At 38.7% G+C, this 22,694-nt stretch overlaps 1 protein-coding gene across 1 annotated transcript in view; it reads left to right on the top strand.

Annotated features, from left to right (window-relative positions):
* DNER (delta/notch like EGF repeat containing) overlaps nt 1-22,694 on the top strand; it is a 292,283-nt gene that overhangs the window by 187,598 nt on the left and 81,991 nt on the right. Inside the window, exons 5-6 of the mRNA XM_054040696.1 lie at nt 956-1,101; nt 22,318-22,471. Coding sequence (XP_053896671.1) covers nt 956-1,101; nt 22,318-22,471 — 300 coding nt within the window. The remainder of the gene's footprint in view (nt 1-955; nt 1,102-22,317; nt 22,472-22,694) is intronic.

The following is a 22,694-nucleotide window of genomic DNA, read 5'->3' as shown; positions in this document are numbered from 1 at the left end:
ATGAAAGGTGTTAATGACTGCCATCAACTATTTGATCTGTAGAAAATTACAGAATACTTGAGGGTGCTCGTCCTGCTGACCAGATGGTGGGGACAACTTGGGTCTCCGATTTCTCCCTTCCAGTTTTTTTGATTTTGAGCAAAATCAATAGGGTTCAGTCCAGTGATGGCTAGAACAGTCCCCGAAGTTTTGGGATTGGATGTGATGTTCAAAAGTTCTCATGTTACATTGAAACAGAGTAATGCCTTCAAGTAGAGGGTAAAGCTGCTCAACTTTGATCTAAAATGCTACTAGGAAACATTTGAGTTGTTAGTAATTCATTGTAATTTATGTTGTGTTGTTTCAATGATATGCTTATTAACTCTGTTCAAACTAAATTTTCCATGCTACAGATTGATTATTTAAGTTAATTTTTAACCTAATTTGTTTACTTTGTTGGCTTTGCTTTCATGTTACCATTAAAAACTGAGACAAAATCAAGGAAAACTAGGCTTTTATTTCGTCTACTCTCCTAAGCTATTGTAGTTGTCTGTTATATATTTTATGGTACTTAAACTAAAATATAGTTTTATCGGAAACAAGGCAAATTGAAGATCAATGTTAAGGGGCAGGTTAAGTACTTTTTACTTAAGGCCATGTTAAGCAAATTATTAGTTCATTCTTTGAGGCGAAATGGGAGTTTTGCCAGAGGAAGGAGTGCTGAATGACACTCTAATGATGCATCTTGACTCTGGAATGTCTTCCATTTGTCAGTCAACTTGATCAGTAACGTGGACAAATTCCACCCTAACTTAAATCCCATGTAAGCTTTCAGTGGGGTTTCATGAGAAGTGAATGAGGGTGAAATTTGAACCATAGGTTCTTTGTATTCAATATTTTTTTACTTTACTAATAATAAAACCATTCATTAGAATTTATTTTAAATTAAAACCCTTTAATCTCTGTTTCTTTTCAGGCTTTGTGAATGATTCAATTACTAAATGCATTGTGGCTTTACGCTTAACTGTGGTAGTAAAAGTCAGCACCTGCATGCCTGTGGGAAGCTACTCAGATGACTTTCAGTGTTTGGGAAAAGGAAAATGTATCACAAAACCATCTGAGGTAAGGTGAAACATTATCAAAACCTTATTTAAAGAGCAGACATTAAATGGGGTAGGACATAGCTCATATGTTTAGACTAGTATTTCGATACTAATTCCACTGTGTGTGCGTGTGTGCATGCATGCATGTCTATATGTTTCAAAAGCTGGTAGAGCTTACTAAGTAATAACAGTGTACTTGTCTGTCACATCATTTACAAAACTGAAGATCTAAAAAGCAAAGAAATAATTAATTAAAGATGTGAAGAATCAAACACTGCCCAGATAACACAAAAATATTCATATCAAGTATAAAGTAATTTATATTTCATCACAACAAAACCAACTTAACTTTCACCATCAAGGAATACTTTTCTTCACTAGTGATTTCAAAATATAAACACCCCCCCTTTTGAAACAAAAGCATTAATTGATATATGTTCACATGAATGATCTCCATAGTGTTATATTGGCAATTTCTTAAATATTTAGGTAAAAGATCAGTAGAATGGGTACATAGCTTCCCCTGAGGACTATAGCCTGGTTTGAGAGTAGAAAGGGGAGGGAAAGCAGAGGCTGCACTGAAGAGAGCTGAGTTGCAATAAGTGGTGAACCCAAATCTTCACGTGAACCTGCAGACCTGTACAATCCGGTTTGTGCAGCCTACGCAGCTCTGTTGTTTTTAAGGTTTTATGTAATCTTACACCGTTCTCACCATGTATGTTAGTCTATGTAATGCCTTATTCAGAAATTTAAAAATGGTGCCACCGATTCATATAAATCAGCTTGGGTAGAAACAAGGCAGAGCTGTTTGAGTAATGCTGAAAATCAAAAAGATACACTAGAATTGGAAAACATACAGTGAAGGGTAACAAAAATGATTTGGGTTATGGAACAGCTTTCATATGAGGGGAAATTAAAAAGACTGGGACTGTTCAGCTTGGAAAAGAGACTCTGAAGAGGGATATGATAGAGGTCTATAAAATCATGACTGCTGTGGAGAAAGTGAATAAGGAATTGTTATTTACCCCATCACATAACACAAGAACCGGGGATCACACAAACAAACAAATAGGCAGCATGTTTAAAAAAACCAGAATAGTATTTCTTCACACAATGCACAGTCAACCTGTGGAACTTGTTGCCAAGGGATGTTGTGAAGGCCAAAACTAGTCTCTAAGGTGCCACAAGTACTCCTGTTCTTCTTTTTGTGGACTCAAAAAAGAATTAAATAAGTTCATGGAGGATAGGTCCATCACTGGTTGTTAGCCAAGATTGTCAGGGATGCAGTTCGATGGTCTGGGTGTCCCTAAGCCTCTGACTGCGACATACTGGGACTGGATGACAGGGGATGGATCACTAGTTAATTGCCCTGTTCTGTTCATTCCCTCTGAAGCATCTGGCATTGGCCACTGTCGGAAGACACAGGATACTGAGCTAGATAGACCATTGGTCTGACTCACTATGGCCATTCTGATGTTTTTATGTTATATTGTTTTTCCTTACTGTATCTGATTACTGTTGACTTCACTTCTCTTTCCCTTTAACAATACTATATTGAAGGACTATAGTAGAGATCATAGGAATTTCATTGATCACTTTATGGTCTGATAGTTCCTCTAGACAAAACAACATGCAGAGGAAAGAATTATAAAACCTTCTGCTAAATTCTGTTGTCTGGGTGTCATTTTTACCTTTCTAGTCTGTGTTTCTTTGAATTAGGCCACGTATTCTCCATTAGTCTATATGGAAAATGTCTTGTGTATATATTCGTTTTTTAACAACAAACATTTTAGAGCACAGTAAAAACCTAGATTAACTGTGAATATTTAATATTCACTTGGGAGATAAAAGTAGTGGTGGCTGTTGAGCAAATATTAACATCTGTTAGCCTTCTGTGCACAGAAAAGTTGGCACGTTTGGGGAATTAAATAATAACTCAGCTGCTACCATTTACTAATTTAAACTCTAAACAAAAGCACATTACGTTGACAGAAAATTATAGTTTAAACTGCAATGATAATAATTGAACTGCTAAAATACATATATATCCAAGACAGTATTAACATCTGGAAGAATGGAACAGCTTCTTCAGACCTGAAAAATAATGTTTTTAAAATACTTGAGATATTATACACAAAATTACTACAAGACCATTTTAGAAATAAATGCTACTTTCCAGTTTAGGGCCTTACTGTAGTGGTTGGCTATCAATGTTGTTCATTCAAGTACACGTGTCCTATTTCATAAACTAGTTTAATTTTTTAATTTGTTTCCTTCTAGATTTTAAAATTTTCTTTCAGAATCACAGCTTTCTAAATCACATAAGCTTCTTACATAATAATACATTAAAAACTTAGTATGGGACATCATAATGTGAATATGTGCCCATTCTTTATTTAGTAAAGAATTATTTAATTTAGTATGGATAATTTTATTTGTTTGGATTTTTAAATGCATTTATTAACACTCCTAAAGCACAGGTACAAAATTGAAACTTTATAAGAGTAGTTCAACTAAAAATCATGTGGAAGATAAAGCATATGAACTAGAATGTTCACTAAAAAGGAGGAAGGCAGTATACTTCTCCCTTTCCTCTTTCTCTCTGTTTATTTTCCCATCTTCTCTCTCTTTTCTCCATCTGTTAATATTTAATGTTATATTACATAGACCTAAAGATCTACATTGACTGTTGTATCTGACTATTTTGGAAGAAGTGATGACCTGTTGGTGTATTCTGTATTTCATTCATGAAGATGTGTGCATTATAATTTGTAATGAACCTATTTATATAGATCTTTGACCTGTAATAAAAAATAAAAAAGAAACAAAATTGGTTCAGTGCTATCAAATAGGGTCTGTCAACCCTCAACTTCAAAACCCCATTCAATACCCACCACTCCACCTTCAAATCTTTGGAAAACAAATGCCCAATATAAGTCTTGATGCAAGCTCTGGCAGTCATTAAATCCAGGCTTTGGCAGACCAAAGGGGAAGTACTTTCCAGGGTGACGAATCCTCACTGAGAATGCCCAATCAGTAGGTCCCATTCATGTAATCATTACTAGCCTTTATTGTTGTACTGGCATAGAACCACATAAAGAATCAGGCTATAGGGAGAGCAAGGCATCACCATTTAAAGTTTTATAGGTTAAAACTCAGAACATGGGAATTATTTTTGCAAACAATGGCCTTTTTCATTGAAAAATTCCAAAACTCAGTTTTTTTGACGAGCTCTGTAGCTGGTAGAGAAACTATGTATTTTTCACGAAAATAATGAAAAAAGGATAATTTTTTGTCAGAACATTTCAAATTTCAAAACTTTTTTGCAGCAGCTCTAAAAATGAATGCATTAAACCTCAGTCAGAAATCATTTGATATCAGTGCCAATCACACAGAACAGATGTAACGTTCAGCCTATGATAAACATGGCCAAATAGGCAGATGTATTCTGAAATTTTAGAATGGTTTTAAGATATGTCACCCCATTTAGAGTGTATTACAGTAATGCAATCCAGTCTTGATATGACAAAAGCTTGGATGACCTTGATGAGATTTGTATCTGAAAGAAAATGTTACAACCTTTTTGCCAAGCACACATGATAAGTTGCTTTATGGTTAAGTGCTGAAATGTGTAACGTCCATCAGCTTCTGAACTCTAACTAGATCTCTAGTTTGTAAGCCTGCATAAGAAATGGCAGGCTTACTCTCTCAACTGGGGTGCTGATATCTTTGCTATTTCTTCAGATTGCATCCCGCACCTTATAAGCATCACCTTTGACTTTTCTGGGTTGAACCTCAATCAACTAATCCTCATCAACACCCCAGTCTCTGTTAGACATGAAACAAGTCATTCAGCTGCGTTAACTGTGCTAGAAGAGAGAGAAATATTAAGTTGGATGTCATCTGCATACTATAGACAGCACAGCTGGTATTTCTAACCCCCTAAAAGCTCAAATGATCATTGAACAGGAGAGGGGACAGAATGGAACTCTCTGTCTCTGCATAGGAGAGCCCTTGAGGGAAATTAATAATTGTCTAGGACTACCCTCCTGGTTCTCTTAAGGAGAAAGGAATGGAGTCGCTTGAGGGTCTCCATCTATTAGTGCTAGGCTCTGTAGGGGAGAAAACACATCTCATGGTGTTGCCTGATTTGTTGAGTGGATATTGATTATATCGATTTTCCTTTAGAGTTTCCAGTTAAACTTCCAATTGACAAAACAATTCAACTTCTTGAGGTTTGCCAGGTGCCGCCCCAGAGTCAAGCACAACAGAAAGATTAAGTTCAATTTCAAATTCAGTTTCTTGTTGGGGACCCTGACATGCAAAACAGTGACTCTCACGCTTGGAGCAGAGCTAAGATTTTAATAATTTTATTAATACAATCAGTAAAAATACAAATGTTCCAAACCAAATGAGAATGTAACTATAGTGCAACATGAGGCTGACATCCCACATCAGCCCATATGCGTACTCTCACAATTCTCATGGAGACCTAGAGGTGGGAAGGCAGGGTCCTATCTGATCTCTGGCATGCTAAGCTAGTCTGAGGGTCAAGGTCCTGAGAGCTCTCTAGCTTCTGTGGTGGTTGGACCTATTATAGGGTCCGGTGGCTGCCGTGAATATGCATGCAAATATTCTACTTCCTCTATCCACAACTAAATTCCTCACCCTGATAATATTGGTGTGTCTGTAGCCTATAGGTTAGCATATTAATTATCCCAAGTCCATTGTCATATATGTAAATTTGTTGACATAACAATCCTGCAATTATATGTTTGCAGATGTTCTTATCCCAAAATACTTAAAATGCCTGTTAGTTATTTCATGCACTACTAGCAAAATTGCAACTGTAAACCAAGCAAAAATCTTATCTTAGGTTCCCCTATAGCTCAGTGGTTAACTTACTTATGCTAAGGTTTGTAGGTCTAAAGCCTCATGCTAAGTGCTCAAGCTGAGTCTTATGGGGTTTGGGCCTGTAGGTTCCTTGCATTACCGCTGGATACTATATTTATATTCTGCAGGCTACAATGATCAGTGATAACTAAGCCAGGTAATATATCTAAAAGAATCAGGAATAGTAATCATCAGTGATCACAACTGGTACAGTTTATGATATGCTCTAACGCTAACTAGGGCCACAGCTGTCCCAACAAGCTTCCTCCAAAAATGAAAGTTTGAGCCTAGGTGATAGCTGAAGAGATTTTTTTCTTGATTAAGGGTCTAATAATTGTTTCTTGGAAAAAGAAGCTGGTATCTTGTGGATGCCCCCATTCTCCCCTGACCCCCCGCACCCCAAAAGGAGTTTGTGGCCCTTAGATGCACAGGAATAGACAGAAGGGCTCAGATTATGTCCCCAACATATTTGCCTATTCAGTCAAAGGGTGCGTAGACTTCATTTTTGGAAGTGGTGGAGGCAGTTACATATATTGAGTCAAAAGGAGATTTATGAATTCACTCCATCACTGGTTATTTCTTTGCTCACTGTACTTCATCACACTAGTTTCAAGAGGCTGAAATATTGTCATATGTGGTTCTCAAATTGAAACCTTTTTTTGGTTGGTCCTACAAAATAAGCAGATATCCAACCCCCATTTTCTGGCCAATGAAGTAATACTGTTAAAAATAATAGGTTATTTAGAGATCATTCCTGAAATGCGTTGTGCCATCGATCCCCATTCAAATCAGCATGAGTCAAGGATCCAGGGAATTCAGTTTTAGTATACATCCGTTATAGCAAAGAGCATACTGAAAACAGACCAATGAATAGTAATAATAGGAGCATATTTATTAAAGGAATAACTTGCAATGGGAACAGCTTCTAGCACACTGTAGTTTATGGCTAACTACCAGCAGCAGGTGGCGCTATTGGACCTAGAGAAGCCATAGAGAGGTCAGTTTCTGAAAGAGTCAGATACCAAAGTATTATAGGCAGAAAGAACTAGAATTAGAATTAACAATATCCTTCATAAGTCTTTGCTACAGATCAAATTTGGGCTCACAATTATAACTATTCTTTAATTTCTACAGAAAAGTCGTTCAATTCTTTGGAACATACTGGGGAAAAAAAACAACCCTAACATTTATGATCCTCTACATGCAACCAAACTACTTTAAAAATCATTCTAGACTGCGGATAATCAGCCAAGGCATCGGTTATATTTCTGATTTCCAAATATAATTAATTTATGAACAGTTTTTTACGCCATTGAGAATAAAAATGTCATTTTATTTATTTCTCCCTACTGGTTTTTCAAACAGAAATTTTCTTGCTCTTTAGCCCTACAATTTAAGACTGGAAACTTTGATTCACAACCAATATGAACAGTGCAGTTTCAATTAACTTGATTGTGGGAGGTGCATGCTAAGTTGAGTGGGATGTTTTTGCCACTATTTTCCTCATCCAAGGTGAGACATGCCATGAAATGGCTTGGTGATTTTTGTAGTGATATAGCAAGCAACTGCCAAAATTATATGCTCAACATGACTCAGTCATAATGTCAATTTCCCACAAGGCTGATCTTCTGTCCTTCTTTTTGCAAAGCTGAAACTTTAATTTTATTTATTTTTACAACATGCCCTTTGTGATTTTCTGTTTGTTTTTATCTATAATTCATTCTGTTTGTATAATCTAGTCTTCCAAGATGCAAAGCATGTTTTTAGAAGAATGTATAAAAGGCCTAGTGCCCTGAATAAGCTAAAAGCTCCACTGGCTGTAGTCATTGCTTCCACTGCCAACAGGAATATTAATGACCCTCTTTGTTTGTTTATGTACCTCACCATTTTGATTCAAATGTATTTTAATGGAAAAGAAATATGTTACCACATCTGCTTAACTGGAAAGTAAATTATAATTAACAGTTTCCTGTAGTATAAGTACAGAGGCATGCTGTAATCTGTAGAGCATGTAAAACAGTAAACAAATAAACTTGGTCCGGATCTAGAGCTCATTACCCAACTTTTACTCATTCCTTGCTCAGGAAAACTCCTGAGTAATGAATATGTTGGCCCCCTATGTTTGGATGGAGTCAAATATTATTTTCACCAGCTGTTGAATACAATGTAGTAGTGAAATCAAAAGGGCTTCCAGGGTATAGATTCCCTTCCAATTTTCGCTGTACTGATGATGAGAGGAGTGCAATACACAGATCTCTGGTCCAAATTCTGTTGAGAGAGTAGATTCTGAGTCAAGGTTGCATCCTCTTCCAACAGAATTTCTGCCTGTGTGGGAACACCATCTCCCCAAATAACATTAGGTAGGCCAACAAAATCACTTGTCCATCAACATAGCTGTGTCTACACTGGAGGTTTTGTTGGCATAGCTTTGTCGGTCAGGTGTGTGGTATTTCCCCCACCTCCCCCCCCCCATTAACATAGCTATGCCAGTATACATTTTAAATTTAGGCAAAGGCTTTGATTCATACATAAAAAATGTACACCTCTACCCCGATATAACGCTGTCCTCGGGAGCCAGAAAATCTTACCGCGTTATAGATGAAACTGTGTCATATCAAACTTGCTTTAATCTGCTGGAGTGCGCAGCCCCGCCCCCCTGGAGCACTGCTTTACCGTGTTATCCAAATTCGTGTTATATTGGGTCGCGATATATCGGGGTAGAGGTGTACTTTATTAGGTATCATCTTTGTATGCCTTGCAACATACGGGCATGATTTTTGTATTTTTGCCAGTATGGGTTAACAATGAGCTTGGAATAATGGCACATAAATCATGTGTAATTAGCATCTTTAACCTTCTTAAAAAGTTCATACTTTCTAAGATACATATATTTTGATGAAAGAATCAATGCCAGTTTAAGTAGCATAAACTTTATTAGTTTAACAATTAAAAAAAACTTGATCTTCATACATCATTTTTCTTTAACATTAATAAATTTTAATTATATGGTTTAACAGAACATCACTATATAACATTCAAGTTACAAAAATAAATTTATGATTATATCATTAGAATAAACCAGAATTTACAAAAAGGGTTTTTTCAGTGTGTCCATTTTTGTCACATGCAGAACACAATATAACTCCAGCTTGTGTCGTGATATATACTGTGGCAAATTATAACAAACATGTTTTTGATCCAAAGTTTTAAAAGTTTAAAAACCTGTAAGAAAACATATTTGAAACACATGAATATTGTAACTTGTTATATTTAATCAAGAACATACAAAATTCAGTCTCTGTCCTGAAGAGATTAATCTAAAATATTGTCTGTGCTGAATATTTGCCCCAGTTTCAGTCATTGGTGGTCAGCCACTAATGTAACTTCAACAGTGAAACCCTTAGGTAAATTTCCCCTTTAAACCATCATATGCACCAGTACCGCTTAACCTGGTTTCAAGTTGGGGCAGTTGCACCAGTGCTAATTGGCTCCTATAGTAATTTTCCCTGTTTATACTAGGGGTTTGCGCTGGTGCAGAGATATTGGTGACTGGGCGCCAATGTCTGAAATTCCCCATGTAGAAAATCGAAGGAGACAATTGAAAAATAACATTCAGTGCTTTTATGTATGTAGCAGTAAATAAATATAAATGCACTAATAAACGCTTCAAGATTCAGAAGATAATACTGCCTATCAGAACTGTAAAAGCTATCAAAACTAGACACAGCTGACCTAGCTGTTAAAGTTATTTAATTCCTTCTGAAACACGCAAACGTTCTGGTGTGTTTTCTCTGAATGAGGTCTGTATGATACCAGCTCTATTCAGAGGCAATACTAGAACAGCATATTTTCTGGACATTAGTCAGTATGTCATTTAGCACTGAAGCAATTACCACTATTAGCATTTAAGTAATCACAAATAGGATTTCATTAAGATAAATGACAGGAAGGCCACATTTCTCCTGATGCTGCTGTTTTAGTCTGTCTGAATGTATTCAGATGCAATAAAATACTGATGTACCTTCTGATGGCAGTCTTCACAAACAAAGCTTTGTTTCATAATGAAAGCTGAAGTATTTTAGATAGAGGCTTTCATTTACATTGGTGTAAATCAATGACTTCAGTGGAGTTACTCCAGATTTACACTAGTCTAAATCAGAGTAATATTTGGTCCATAAATTATAGTAATTAGCCAAAAATTTGAACAAATATTAAGCCTTTTTGAGCAAGGGAGAGGCAGGCATCAGATTAGGTCTGAACATCTTTGTTAAGGATAAATCTACTATAATTAAGAATGCAGAATGAATTATCTGTCTCAATGTAGTTTTTATAATCTCTCTTGCTTGTAAAAATATCAGAAATCCAGCATCTGGTACAATGATTATTCCTCTTATTTATTTCCAGTAGTACTCTTAGCTTGTTTTGGCTGTAGGTACAGTATATCACTAGAAAATAGCAGAGAATTTATATTTTGGATTTGCTAATAAGAAATTGGTTTGATTTCAATTTAATTGCTACCCAATCTATATGTATACTGTTATAGATTTACACTCCATATTATAATTAACTAAAATACACAGAAGAATTGTATATAAATTACATTATTTGGTTTGAATTGTTTAGATACTATTTTGTTTAGGATTATGACAGTGTGTAATTTCTCCTTCCCTTTGTGTTGCTTTTGTACTCAAATAATGAGCACGTCACCTACACAGGAAAAATATATAACACCATGATTTGGGAAAAATGAAGATGACTTATCTAATAGCAAATAATGACACCTAATCATCTCTGCAGAATAACTTCTGTGAACCCCCAAACTGTTATTTATCATTAGAAATTTGAGTTGGAAGTGTTGCAACACTTTCTGTTGTCAAAATTTCAAAAAAACCTTTTGTTACTATATTTTATGGTAAATTGCTACTACATATCTTCTGACATCATCATCATTATCCTTAGCTTTTTAACTGTCCATTTTGTTAACATTAGTGACTAAAACACTTTTGAATTTTATGCCTCTCTTACTCCAGTACCTATATAACATACTGATTAGTACTCTGTGCATATGAGATAGTAGATCTCCGTGTTTAGTTGGGGGGACAGGAGGGAGGAAAAACATGATTTTCATTAGTATTTTAATTTTTTCCATTATGCTTTTTCTAAATAAATTACTGCTCACATCTTTTATAACTGAGATCTGTGCTGTACTTTGGTCAGTTTAGATATGTATTTGAACACCCTGAACTTTGGTGAAGTTTGCACTGGATTCTGATGCAAACTTCATCACTGACACCAATCTCTATAATAAGTTGAATCAAAACTCCAGATGCAAGCATCTCCAGACTGTGGAAGTTGACATCTGGGTCCTAATTTAAACTCTGTGCCCGAGGCCCTCTTCTACCTAAGCAACACCATTCTCAAGGCTGTTGTAATATCATTGGCTATAAGCAGAACTCCTCATTTACTTCAGTGTGGTGTTCTGCTTAAAACTGATAACATGATACGTCTCTAAATCACAATTTGCTGCTTCTATTCTGCAGAGCGCTGTCCTGTGTTGTATTGTTATGTACTTTCCTTTCCACAGTATAATCAGCCATGCAGGGCTGAATTAAGGCAATCTGGTGCCTCTATGGCTCTGCCTGTGCTGTGGCCCCACCCTTACTTGCAGTGGCAGCAGGATTCAGAGTTAAATTGAATGGGGTATTGTTTAAGGGTGTGTACAGACCAAGACAAACGTTAGGTCAATTCATATCTTCATTGCATACATGCTGGGGTGCTGGAAAAATTGTTATAGTGGGATGCTGAGAGCCATTTAACCACACTGTAAGCCCTGTATATAATGGAAATCACTTCAAGCCTCGCTCAATGGGGTTACAGTTCTAATTGGGATGTTTGGGCACTAATAATAATAATCATTAATAATAATACCTAGCTCATAAATAGTGCTTCTCAAAGCACTTTATAAAGGTCAGTATCATTATCATTTTACGTATGAGGAAACTGAAGCATAGAGAGGAAATGATTTGCCCATGGTCACCCCAATAATCCAATGGCAGAGCCAGGAATAGAACCCAGTCCCAGGCCAATGCTCTGTCCACTAGGCCACATTGCCTCCCCATAACACAAACGCTACCATTATACAAATATTGGCTCAATTTCAGGAAAGCACTTAAGCATAACCTGGAGTTTATCTAGAATTGCAACTTTTCTGAGATGTTTTATCCCCTGTTTCTGAGAAATAGTTGTTTTTCCAAAAGAGAGAGGATAGTCCATCTGGATGATTGCGTTGTGGGTTCCATTTCTTTTTGTGTAGACTGCTCTAGAACAATAATTTTTTAGATTTTCAGGATTCTTAGATTAGCAACACTTCAAACAAAGTTGAAACCCACACTATAAAATTCCTGTAGTTTGGTAGAAAAGCTACCAGGCTTTTGTGTATTTTTATGAGTTAAATGTGTGAGAACCATATGTAAGCAGAGAATGACTGGATAATGAACTGGCTAAACCATTCTGGCCGAATTTTTCCTGAGGAAGACATGCAATATGGATTTCAGCCCAAAATTGATAACATTTGACAAAGTTATAATCGACTGAAAAGGAGGTTTTATGATGATGAAGTGTTAAACAACCTTAATAGGTGGTGCTACCAGATCTTCCTACAATAATGTGCACATGCATAAATGTTAACAAAATATACCTGCAAAAACCACTGAAAGTGAAATTGAAAATGACCTCAGGCCATTGACTTCTAATGGCCTAAATTAGGATCAGCGAATTCGGCTTTTATAAAAGTTGGCAAAGTATTGGCTTCATATGTAAGATGAGTGGCAAAAGCAGTGGGAAAGCAGCCTTCCCAAACCTCCAGAGTCCACAAAGCAGTACTAGTTTAGTCAGCAACGTTTGAAACGCCTTGTAATTTAGAAATGATGAATACATTTACCTGTTAAGGTGAGTCCTTGAGTCTTGAATAGGTCTAACCTCTGGCAAAGCAGTTTGCTGGGGGGATTGATATTGGAATGCAAAGCCTTTCCTTTATACCTTGACTTTTCAAGTAAAGCTCAGGTTGGAAGTGAAAACATTGTGACGTATGATAGATGTTTGATGGTCTGTGTAAAAATAAGTTGGTAATTCATGGCGTAGAGCCCACATCACAAAAACACTTTCAAAAGTGACTTCGGCACTGGGGCATAACTCTTATTAAAGGTCAATGGGATTTAGTTTCCTGAATGCCTAAATCACTTTTTAAATGAGATTTAGACCCCAAATTCACTTCAGATGCTTTTGAAAATGTTACCCTTAATCACTACTAAACTTCTGTCGAGGGCAAATTGGCACCTTTGCTGTTTGGCAGTCACAGCAGGGAGGACAGTCCCTTTGCCCTGAGATGTAGCTTCTTCAGGTCTGGAATGAGAGATATTGATAAGTATCCATATAGTCCACTGCATCTGTGTACTTGTTCTGTGTATAAACAGAAGATTTCACTTTCCATGCTTGTCAAATTTGGCATTTTTCAAAAGCACTAAATTCACTGAAGAAGATAAAAAAGAAGGGTATGTACATTTTATATTTAAATGAAACAGTCTTCAAAAGACTTGTGCTTTCCCAGTATCCTTAGAGGTTAACATTAAAGAAACAGTATCACTAATGAAAACATTAATTAAAACACTAATTTTATACTATTTATTTTTCTTCACTAATCAGAGAAGCTAACGACATGGTACCATTACATCAGATGTTTGGATGTATTTTAGTTTACAGATAATCTGTATTTAAGCATGGAATGAAAAGTATAGTGTGGTATTAACCATAGCTTTTATCCACAGCATCTGTGCTTCTGTTGCCATTACATTCACCTTAATTTCTCATTAAGTGTAGAGAACGATAACAGTTACTTAAATACTTCAGAAGGTAGTTTATTTCTATGCAGTGTTGTAGCTGTGTGAGTCCCAGAATATTAGAGAGGTGAAGTGGTTGAGGTAATATCTTCTATTGGACCAACTTCTTATGTCTCTCACCAACCAGAAGCTGGGCCAATAAAAAATATTACCTCAACCACTTTGTCTTTCTAGTTTATTTGTAGACAGTTCAATAGATGTTATCATATAGCTCAAATAGAAATTATGGGTTTGATGCAAAAATTATTGGGTGAGGTTCTTAGACCTGTGTTATGCAGGAGCTCAGACTAGAGCAGGGGTAGGCAAGCTATGGCACACGTGCCGAAGGCCGCACATGAGCTGATTTTCAGTGGCACTCACACTGCCTGGGTCCTGGCCACCGATCTGGGGGGCTCTGCATTTTAATTTTTAATGAAGCTTCTTAAACATTTTTAAAACCTTATTTACTTTACATACAACAATAGTTTAGTTATATATTACAGACTTATAGAAAGAGACCTAAAAACGTTAAAATGTATTACTGGCACGCGAAACCTTAAATTAGAGTGAATAAATGAAGATTCGGCACACTACTTCTGAAAGGTTGCCGACCCCTGGACTAAAGGATCATAATAGTCCCTTCTGGTGTCAAAATCTATGAATCTGTTAAAAGGCTAAGCCAATATTGTATTTTGTGACATCATTACTGTTTGATATGCAATCAAAAATGTTTAGAATTGTAGTGTTAGCTCAAGAGGCTAGGGAGAGGGGAAAGGAGGTTTTAAGGCAAGATTGAAAGAGAAATATCTGAGTGGTTTGGATTACAATCATCTGGAGATTTCCAGATATGTGGGGCAGTACGAAATGAGACAGCTCTAACTGGTGAGTACAGGCCAAGTAATATATGAAACCAAAATTGGAGTGGAACTAATGGGTAGGGAAACAGGAGGGAAATGTGATCAAAATAGTAGACTGAAGCAAATCCCTAGAAAGTTTTCAATAATTAGAGGGGACTTTTGAACTAGAATGAGGTCTGGTCTACACTGGGGGAGGGGGGATCGATCTAAGTTACGCAACTTCGTGAATAACGTAGTAGAAATCGATGTACATAGATCTATTTACCGTGGTGTCTTCACTGTGGTGAGTCGACGGCTGACGCTCTCCCGTCGACTCCGCCTGTGCCTCTCGCTCTGGTGGAGTACAGGAGTCAACAGGAGGGTGCTCAGTGGTCGATTTATCGTGTCTAGACTAGACACGATAAATCGACCCCTACTAGATTGATTGCCACCCGTCAATCCAGCAGGTGATGTAGACAAGACCTGAGGGAAAGATTTGGTAGCCAATTATATGGCACAGGATGGTGGTAATTTGGGCCAAAAATAATTGTTGAATTATTTATAATAATTTGTAGCTGTAATTATTAACCTATTGCCTGAAAATCAAAATTCAAATTAAATATTTATTGAGAGTATGAATAATACTAACCATGTGTGTACAGTGCTTTACATATTCTAAGTGTTCTGTTAATTAATCCTCTTAGATGGTATCTAGGTACCCCAGTAACAGGCCCCTTAGAAATGACTAGATAGATTAAATATATGAGATGCTGCTGCAGAAAAGATTTTGAAAACAATTGAATTATATTTGCTAAATAAAATAGCCTTTTACAGCAGTGTGTCATAGGTGTTTATGTATAGAGTCAGAGACTAAACAGCCACAGTGCACAAAACACATTAAATATTTTTAGTTCCTGGTTTATGTAAACATCTTATTGGGTTAGAAGGTAATTTAAAAGCTATTAGGGAGATTTGAACAACGGCATAAAAAGAATCTGCAGTTTCAAGGACAACAAATAGCTATTGTACAAATCTTCTACTGTATCAAAGACTGGTTGCTTAAATGATCACCTGTCTACCAAGAAAAAGGCAAAGCTGATAGCTAATGTATAGCTTTCCGAATAGGCTATTGACATGAAAGGAAACACTTGTAAACACTTCAAGAATGGTTAGAAGGCCATGTGAGTTTCAGGAATGAATATGAATATCATTTATATATGTCAGCTCTGCTTCTCCCCTCTTACGCTGATGTATAACTGGTGTAACACTATTGAAGTCAACAGATTTACATCAGCCTAAATGACAAAAGAGCAGGGCCGGCTCCAGCTTGTCAAGCAGGTGCTTGGGGCGGCCACTCCGGAGAGGGGCGGCACGTCCAGCTATTTGGCGGCAATTCAGCGGACGGTCCCTCACTCCGGCTCGGAGTGAAGGACCTTCTGCCGCAGATTGTGATCGCGGCTTTTTTTTTTTTTTTTTTGGCTGCTTGGGGTGGCCAATACCCTGGAGCCGGCCCTGCAAAAAAGTCAGGACCGTCATTCTTGAATCTGCCCTTTTGAAAAGCATGGTCTCAAAATATTCTGTGTGCAATCTGGGCAGCAAGCTATATACTAGATTATTGTTTTATTTCTATCTGTGGACTCAGCTCTGGGTTTGGGAGGGAGTCTCAGATCTGCAGTTCTGCTAAACAGTGGTCAATTTTCAACTATTACAGAGATACCTGTGTCTCAACACAAGCTATGCTTTAGTCAACCATAAGTCAGGAAACTATAAATTTAATGGCCTGTTATATACAGGAAGTCAGACTAGATGATCTGCTGGTCTATTCTGGCCTTAAACTCTATGAAGCTATATATGAGATTACATTTACAGTAGGTGGTTGTTTCCTGAAATATGTTATGTTTTCATTTCTAGAGACCTAGTGGAGATTCCTGGTTATATATTTCCTAGACATATTGTACATGGAAATGTTCAGATTTTCTTCAGGTTGCTCTAACCAGCAACACTTTGCACTTGGCCCCAAGATTGGGTGACTGCAATGCAAACAGTTCCTCCTCAGATATAACCCAGGATTTGGCCCTTTGAAAGGAAAACAGGAAATGGACATAGTCCATGATGTGCAACATGACCAAGTTCATATTGCACCTGCAATATTATATTAACATAGTTTATTTATTCTAAATAAATAAAAGGGAAAATGAAACAAAGAAAGAAAAGAGAATAAAGCTCACGGATGCAGACTTTCTAGAGGCACTACCTAGTTTCTCGTAACTACCACACTGATGATGTTCGTTCATAGTTATCGATGAAGACCTCAACAACTCATTCTTTCGATGACCGGGCTCTGTGCGTCCGAAGGTGACTGATCAGTCCGATTCGGGCGTGGAACATCCTGTCACACGTCGGGCAGACATGTAATGGCACTGTCGATGATGTACGAGCAGCTCTGTACTTGCGCAGCTCACGCTTTTTTTCAGCCTCAGAAATATGCCTCGCCTCAAAGGTATTACTGCCTGTGTGAATGAGGCTGCGCCATGCTGGACAGTTCAGTACGAAGGTTTCCCATGTGGTGGTGGTGTTCTCGAAGGACTTCAAAGAGGTCTTCAGCGTGTCCTTGAACCGCTTCTTTTGTCCTCTATGGGAGCACTTTCCCTGAGTGAGTTCTCCGTAGAAGAGCTGTTTAGGAATGTGTTCGTCTGACATTCTCACGACATGTCCGGCCCACCTGGTCTGGGCTCTCATCAGCAATGTGTGAACTGATGGCAGACTGGCTCTAGTAAGGACATCAGTATCGGGCACTTTGTCCTGCCATCTGATTTTTTAAAAGCTTTCGCAGACAGGAAATATGGAAGTAATTGAGCCTTCGTGCATGACTCCGATAGACAGTCCATGGTTCGCAGGCATACAGCAGAGTTGGAAGCACCACTGCTCAGTAGACGGTCAGCTTCGTTGGTAGGCTGATCCCTCGATGTTCCCAAACGTTGGAGCGCAATCGGCCAAATGCAGAGCGGGCTTTAGCAATTCTGCAGTTTACTTCATCATTGACTGACACTGCTCGGGAAAGGGTACTGCCCAGGTACATGAAGTGGTCCACTGTCTGAAGTCTCTGTCCATTTACAGTGATGGACGGTTCTGAGTACGAAGCGTGGGGAGCTGGCTGGTGCATGACCTCAGTCGTCTTGATGTTAATGGTGAGACCAAAGTTGTTGCATGCAGTTGAAAACTTGTCCATACTGGCTTGCATTTCTGGCTCTGTACTAGCATTCAGAGCACAATCATCGGCAAAGAGAAAGTCTTGAAGTACAGTTTCCTTCACCTTGGTGATGGCACGTAGTTTCCTCAGATTGAATAGTTTCCCATCAGTTCTATACTTCAGGCCTACCCCTTCAGTGCAGTGTTGAAAGGCATCAGTCAGAGTGGCAGAGAATATCATGCTGAACAAAGTGGGTGCTAAAACACACCCTTGCTTGACGCTGTTGGTGGCTGGAAAGGCTTCAGATGTTTCACCGTCATCCAGGACACGAGTCGTCATACCATGATGAAATTGACGTACCATTCGTATAAATCTGTCTGGACAGCCAAATTTTGACACGATCCTCCACAGGCCCTGGCGACTGACAGAGTCAAATGCTTTCGTGAGGTCCACAAAAGTTGTGTAGAGTTCACGATTCTGCTCTTGACATTTCTCCTGTAGTTGATGCACAGCGAAGATCATGTCAATAGTCCCACATACCTTGCGGAAGCCACACTGTGATTCTGGTAGTAAGCCCTTCTCCAAGTGAGTGATCAATCGGTTCAACTGAACTCGTGCAAGAACTTGCCCCGCTGTAGAAAGCAGCGAGATTCCACGGTGATTGTCGCATACCTGGCGATTGCCCTTCCTCTTATAGAGGTGCAAGATGGACACATCTCTAAATTCTTGTGGAATAGTTCCCTGCTTCCAGAAGGACTGAAACAGCTCAATGAGTTTCCATAGCAGCATGGGTCCACCAACTTTGTACACCTCTGCTGGTATGGCATCTGACCTTGGGGCTTTGCCACTTGACAGCTGGTTGATAGCTTTCTTCACTTCGTCCTCTTCTGGTGAAGCATCCATGGAGTCATTGACTGCAACCTGGGGCATCTTGTCAATGGCCTCATCACTGATGACTGAGGGGCGATTGAGAATTGCTTCAAAGTGTTCAGCCCATCTCTGGAGAATCCACGTCTTCTCTGTAAGGAGCACAGTACCATCAGAGTTCTTCGTAGAATTTATCCTTCACATCCTCTGGGTTGGTCATTGTAGGAGCATATGCGCTGATCAAAGTAGCTTGTTTTCCTTTTTGAAGCGGAAGCTGCATTGTCATGAGCCGGTCATTCATACCCTTGGGGGAACTGGCACGTTTCCGAACAAGATGATTCTTGATGGCGAAGCTTACTCCAGATTCGCGACGCTCATCACTGCTGTGGCCCCTCCAGAAGAATGTATAGCCACCGCCTGACTCAGACAGCTGTCCTTCATTAGCAAGGCGAGTTTCACTAAGGGCTGCAATGTCAATGTTGTAGCATGCGAGCTCTCTAGCGACAAGTGCTGTTATTCTCTCCGGTCTGTCTGCCGTGACGTTGTCCAGTAACGTGTGCACATTCCATATGCCAATAGTGATCGGTGTCACTTTAAGTTTTGTTTTTGTTTTTGTTTTTGTTTGACCGCTTTTGTGGGATCCCTGCCAGCCACGGTATGCTGGCCATCTGTGGATATAAAGCAGATATCCGCGGAGTCCTGTGACATCTATATTTGTGGATATAAAGCAGATATCTGCGGAGCTGCAGGGCTCTACTAGGAACCACAGCGGTGAAAGCAGCAGCATGTCGGGCTGCCACTCGCAGGAGCCAGAGCCCAGCAAACTCCTGCCCGGGAGCGTGCAAGCAACTTACACACACTAGGGCAACCATGGGCAGCTGTTGGTGAGCCTGGTGCCCACCCCACTGGGCAGGACTGGGGGCAGTACAGCCATGCCGGAGGGGCTGCCTGGGCTGGGTGCTGGCTCCTGCCAATGAGTGGCGGCCTGACATGCTGCTGCTTTCACCGCTGCAGTTCCTGGTAGATCCCTGCAGCACTACGGATATCTGCTTTATATCTGTGGATATCCACATCCGTGGATATAAATTTTGTATCTGCGCAGGGCTCTACAAACTATAAAAAGAGGAATAAGGACAACCTGGGGAATTACAGACCATCAACTTACCTTCAGTATCCAAAGGATAATGGAGCAAATAATTAAGCAATCTGCAGACACACAGTAGAAAATAAGGTGATAAGTAACAGTCAGCATGGATTTGTCAAGAACAAATTGTGTCAAACCAACCTAATACCTTTCTTTGCCAGGGTAAAAAGATTTGTGGATAGGAGGGATAGTAGATGTAGTATATCTTGACTTTAGTAAGGCTTTTGATAATGTCCCACATGACCTTCTCATTAACAAACTAGGGAAATACAACCTAGTTGAAGCTACTATAAGGTGGATGCATAACTGGTTAGAAAACTGTACTCAGAGAGTAGTTATTAATGGTTCACAGTCAAGCTGGGAAGGGCATATTGAGTGGGATCCTGCAGGGACTGGTTCTGGTTCTGGTTCTGTTCAGTATCTTCATCAATGATTTAGATAATGGCATAGAGAGTACACTTATAAAGTTTGTGGACAACACCAAGCTGGGAGGAGTTGCAAGTGCTTTGGAAGATAGGATTAAAATTCAAAATGATCTGGTCAAACTGGAGAAATGGTCTGATGTAAATAGGGTGAAAGTCAATAAGGATAAATGCAAAGTACTCACTTAGGAAGGAACAATCGGCTGCACACATACAAACTGGGAAATGACTGCCGAAGAAGGAGTGCTGCAGAAAGGGATCTGGAGGTAATTGTGGATCACAAGCTAACTATGTGAGTTAACAGTGTAACACTGGTGCAAAAAAGCGAACATCATTCTGGGATGTATTAGCAGGACTGTTGTAAGCAAGACACGAGAAGTAATTCTTCTGCCCTATCCCGGGCTGATTAGGCCTCAGCTGGAGTATTTTGTCCAGTTCTGGGTGCCACATTTTAGGAAAGATATGGACAAATTGGATAAAGTCCAGAGAAGAGCAACAAAAATTATTAAAGGTCTAGAAAACATGACTGATGAGGGAAGATTGAAAAAATTGGGTTTGTTTAGTCTGGAGAAGAGTAGACTGAGAGGGGACATAGCAGTTTTCAACTACATAAAAGATTGTTACAGGGAGGAGGGAGAAAAATTGTTCTCTTTAACCTCTGAGGATAGGACAAGAAGCAATGTGTTTAAATTGCAGCAAGGGAAGTTTAGGTTGTACATTATAAAAAAACTTCCTAACTGTTAGGGCGGTTAAGCACTGAAATAAATTTCCCAGGGAGGTTGTGGAATCTCCATCACTGGAGATTTTTAAAAGCAGGTTAGACAAACACCTGTCCGGGATGATCTGAATAATTCTTAGTCCTGCCTTGAGTGCAGAGGACTGGACTAGAAGACCTCTCAAATTCCCTTCCAGTTCTATGATTTTATGACAAGGATCAGGTGATGGACTTGCCAAAAATGGTATTTAGATAGATTTCTGCTGGCTACATACCTGTGTATATGCATAACTTGCATTGTAAATTACTGTGTCCTATGGTAGTAACATAAATTGTGGTTTTGGCCAAATCACTCTGCTTTTGTTCAAACTACAGCCGTGTTTGGAGATTTGCCATCATTCACATGGAGCATATTCAGTTCTAGTGATCTGCAGATTTTGAAGGATGTAAAAGTATGTGCAGACCACTCACTCAGCAGAGGCTTTTGGCAGTCCCAATAAAATACAAATCATTCCAGTTTTTGGAGATATGCAGTGTTGATCTATGTGCACTAACTTTTAAAGAAGATTTCAATGTTACTGATTTCTGTTGAGTAGAGTTTTGCAATGTTTTAAATCCACACATTATTAATATGATTTTTTTCTGTGTAGGACACAGCTGTTCATGTATCTAAGGCAAAAACAACTAAAAAAACAATAAAATACAAACATATCTCTATTTCCTTCTCCTTAGTTCATTTGCTAGTAATCTTAATGTTCCATAGATTCTTCTTGGGCTTTGGCAGAATTGAAGAGGAGACTTTCCCTAGGGAATCTGTCCCAGGTTTTACACAAAACTGCTGAGGCAGGTCTTTGGGCCCCTCCCTCTGCCCTTTATATACATGGGTGCATCTCCCATTACCTCGATGTTGATTATGTTCAGTAGAGCTTCTTATTACTTACTTTAATAGTGTGTCTTAGGGCATTAATTAATAACACTTGCAGTTAACTGGAACACTATAGAAGAAAATTTTACAGTGACTTATTTGCTACTGTTATATATAACTAGCTTGGATATCAGGTTCTGATCCCAGTTTCAGATCCCAGCGTTCTGATCTCATTACTCCATTGAAATTATGAGTTTTGCCCGAGTAAGGGGTGCAGGATCAGTATTTTAAGGGATAACTTTACAGAGATGTATTTTTTACAATGATGTGTTCCTAGCTGCTGTTTTTTAACCCTTGCTCAATGAAGTTAACAACTCAGAAATAAGCTCGGAAATCTCGTAATAATGGACACATTGTGTTTGTTTGTAGGCAATGTTTTTCTGCGACTGTGAGGATCAATATATGGGTGCTTTCTGTGAAGAATTTAACGCCTGTCAAAGCAGGCCCTGCCAGAACAATGGAACCTGCACTGATGTAACACAAAAACATGATGGGAAAAATTTCACCTGCACTTGCCCTACTGGTATGTTTTATATGGTGCTTTGAATTATATATATCTCTTTTAATATTCTGGGCATATCTTTTGCAATACAGTGCTTTCTATATCTTTAGCAAGAGGAAGAGAAGCAAGGGGGAAGACGATACAAGAACATAGGGGCTAGTGCTACAAAGACAGGGCCGGCTCTGGCTTTTTTGCTGCCCCAAGCAAAAAAAAAAAAATCAAGGCGGTCAGAACAGCAAAGCAA

Source organism: Malaclemys terrapin, chromosome 9, assembly GCF_027887155.1.
Source record: "Malaclemys terrapin pileata isolate rMalTer1 chromosome 9, rMalTer1.hap1, whole genome shotgun sequence".
NCBI lineage: Eukaryota > Metazoa > Chordata > Testudines > Emydidae > Malaclemys > Malaclemys terrapin.
The sequence above is the reverse complement of the archived record's forward strand: the minus strand, read 5'-3'. Positions and strand labels throughout refer to the sequence as shown.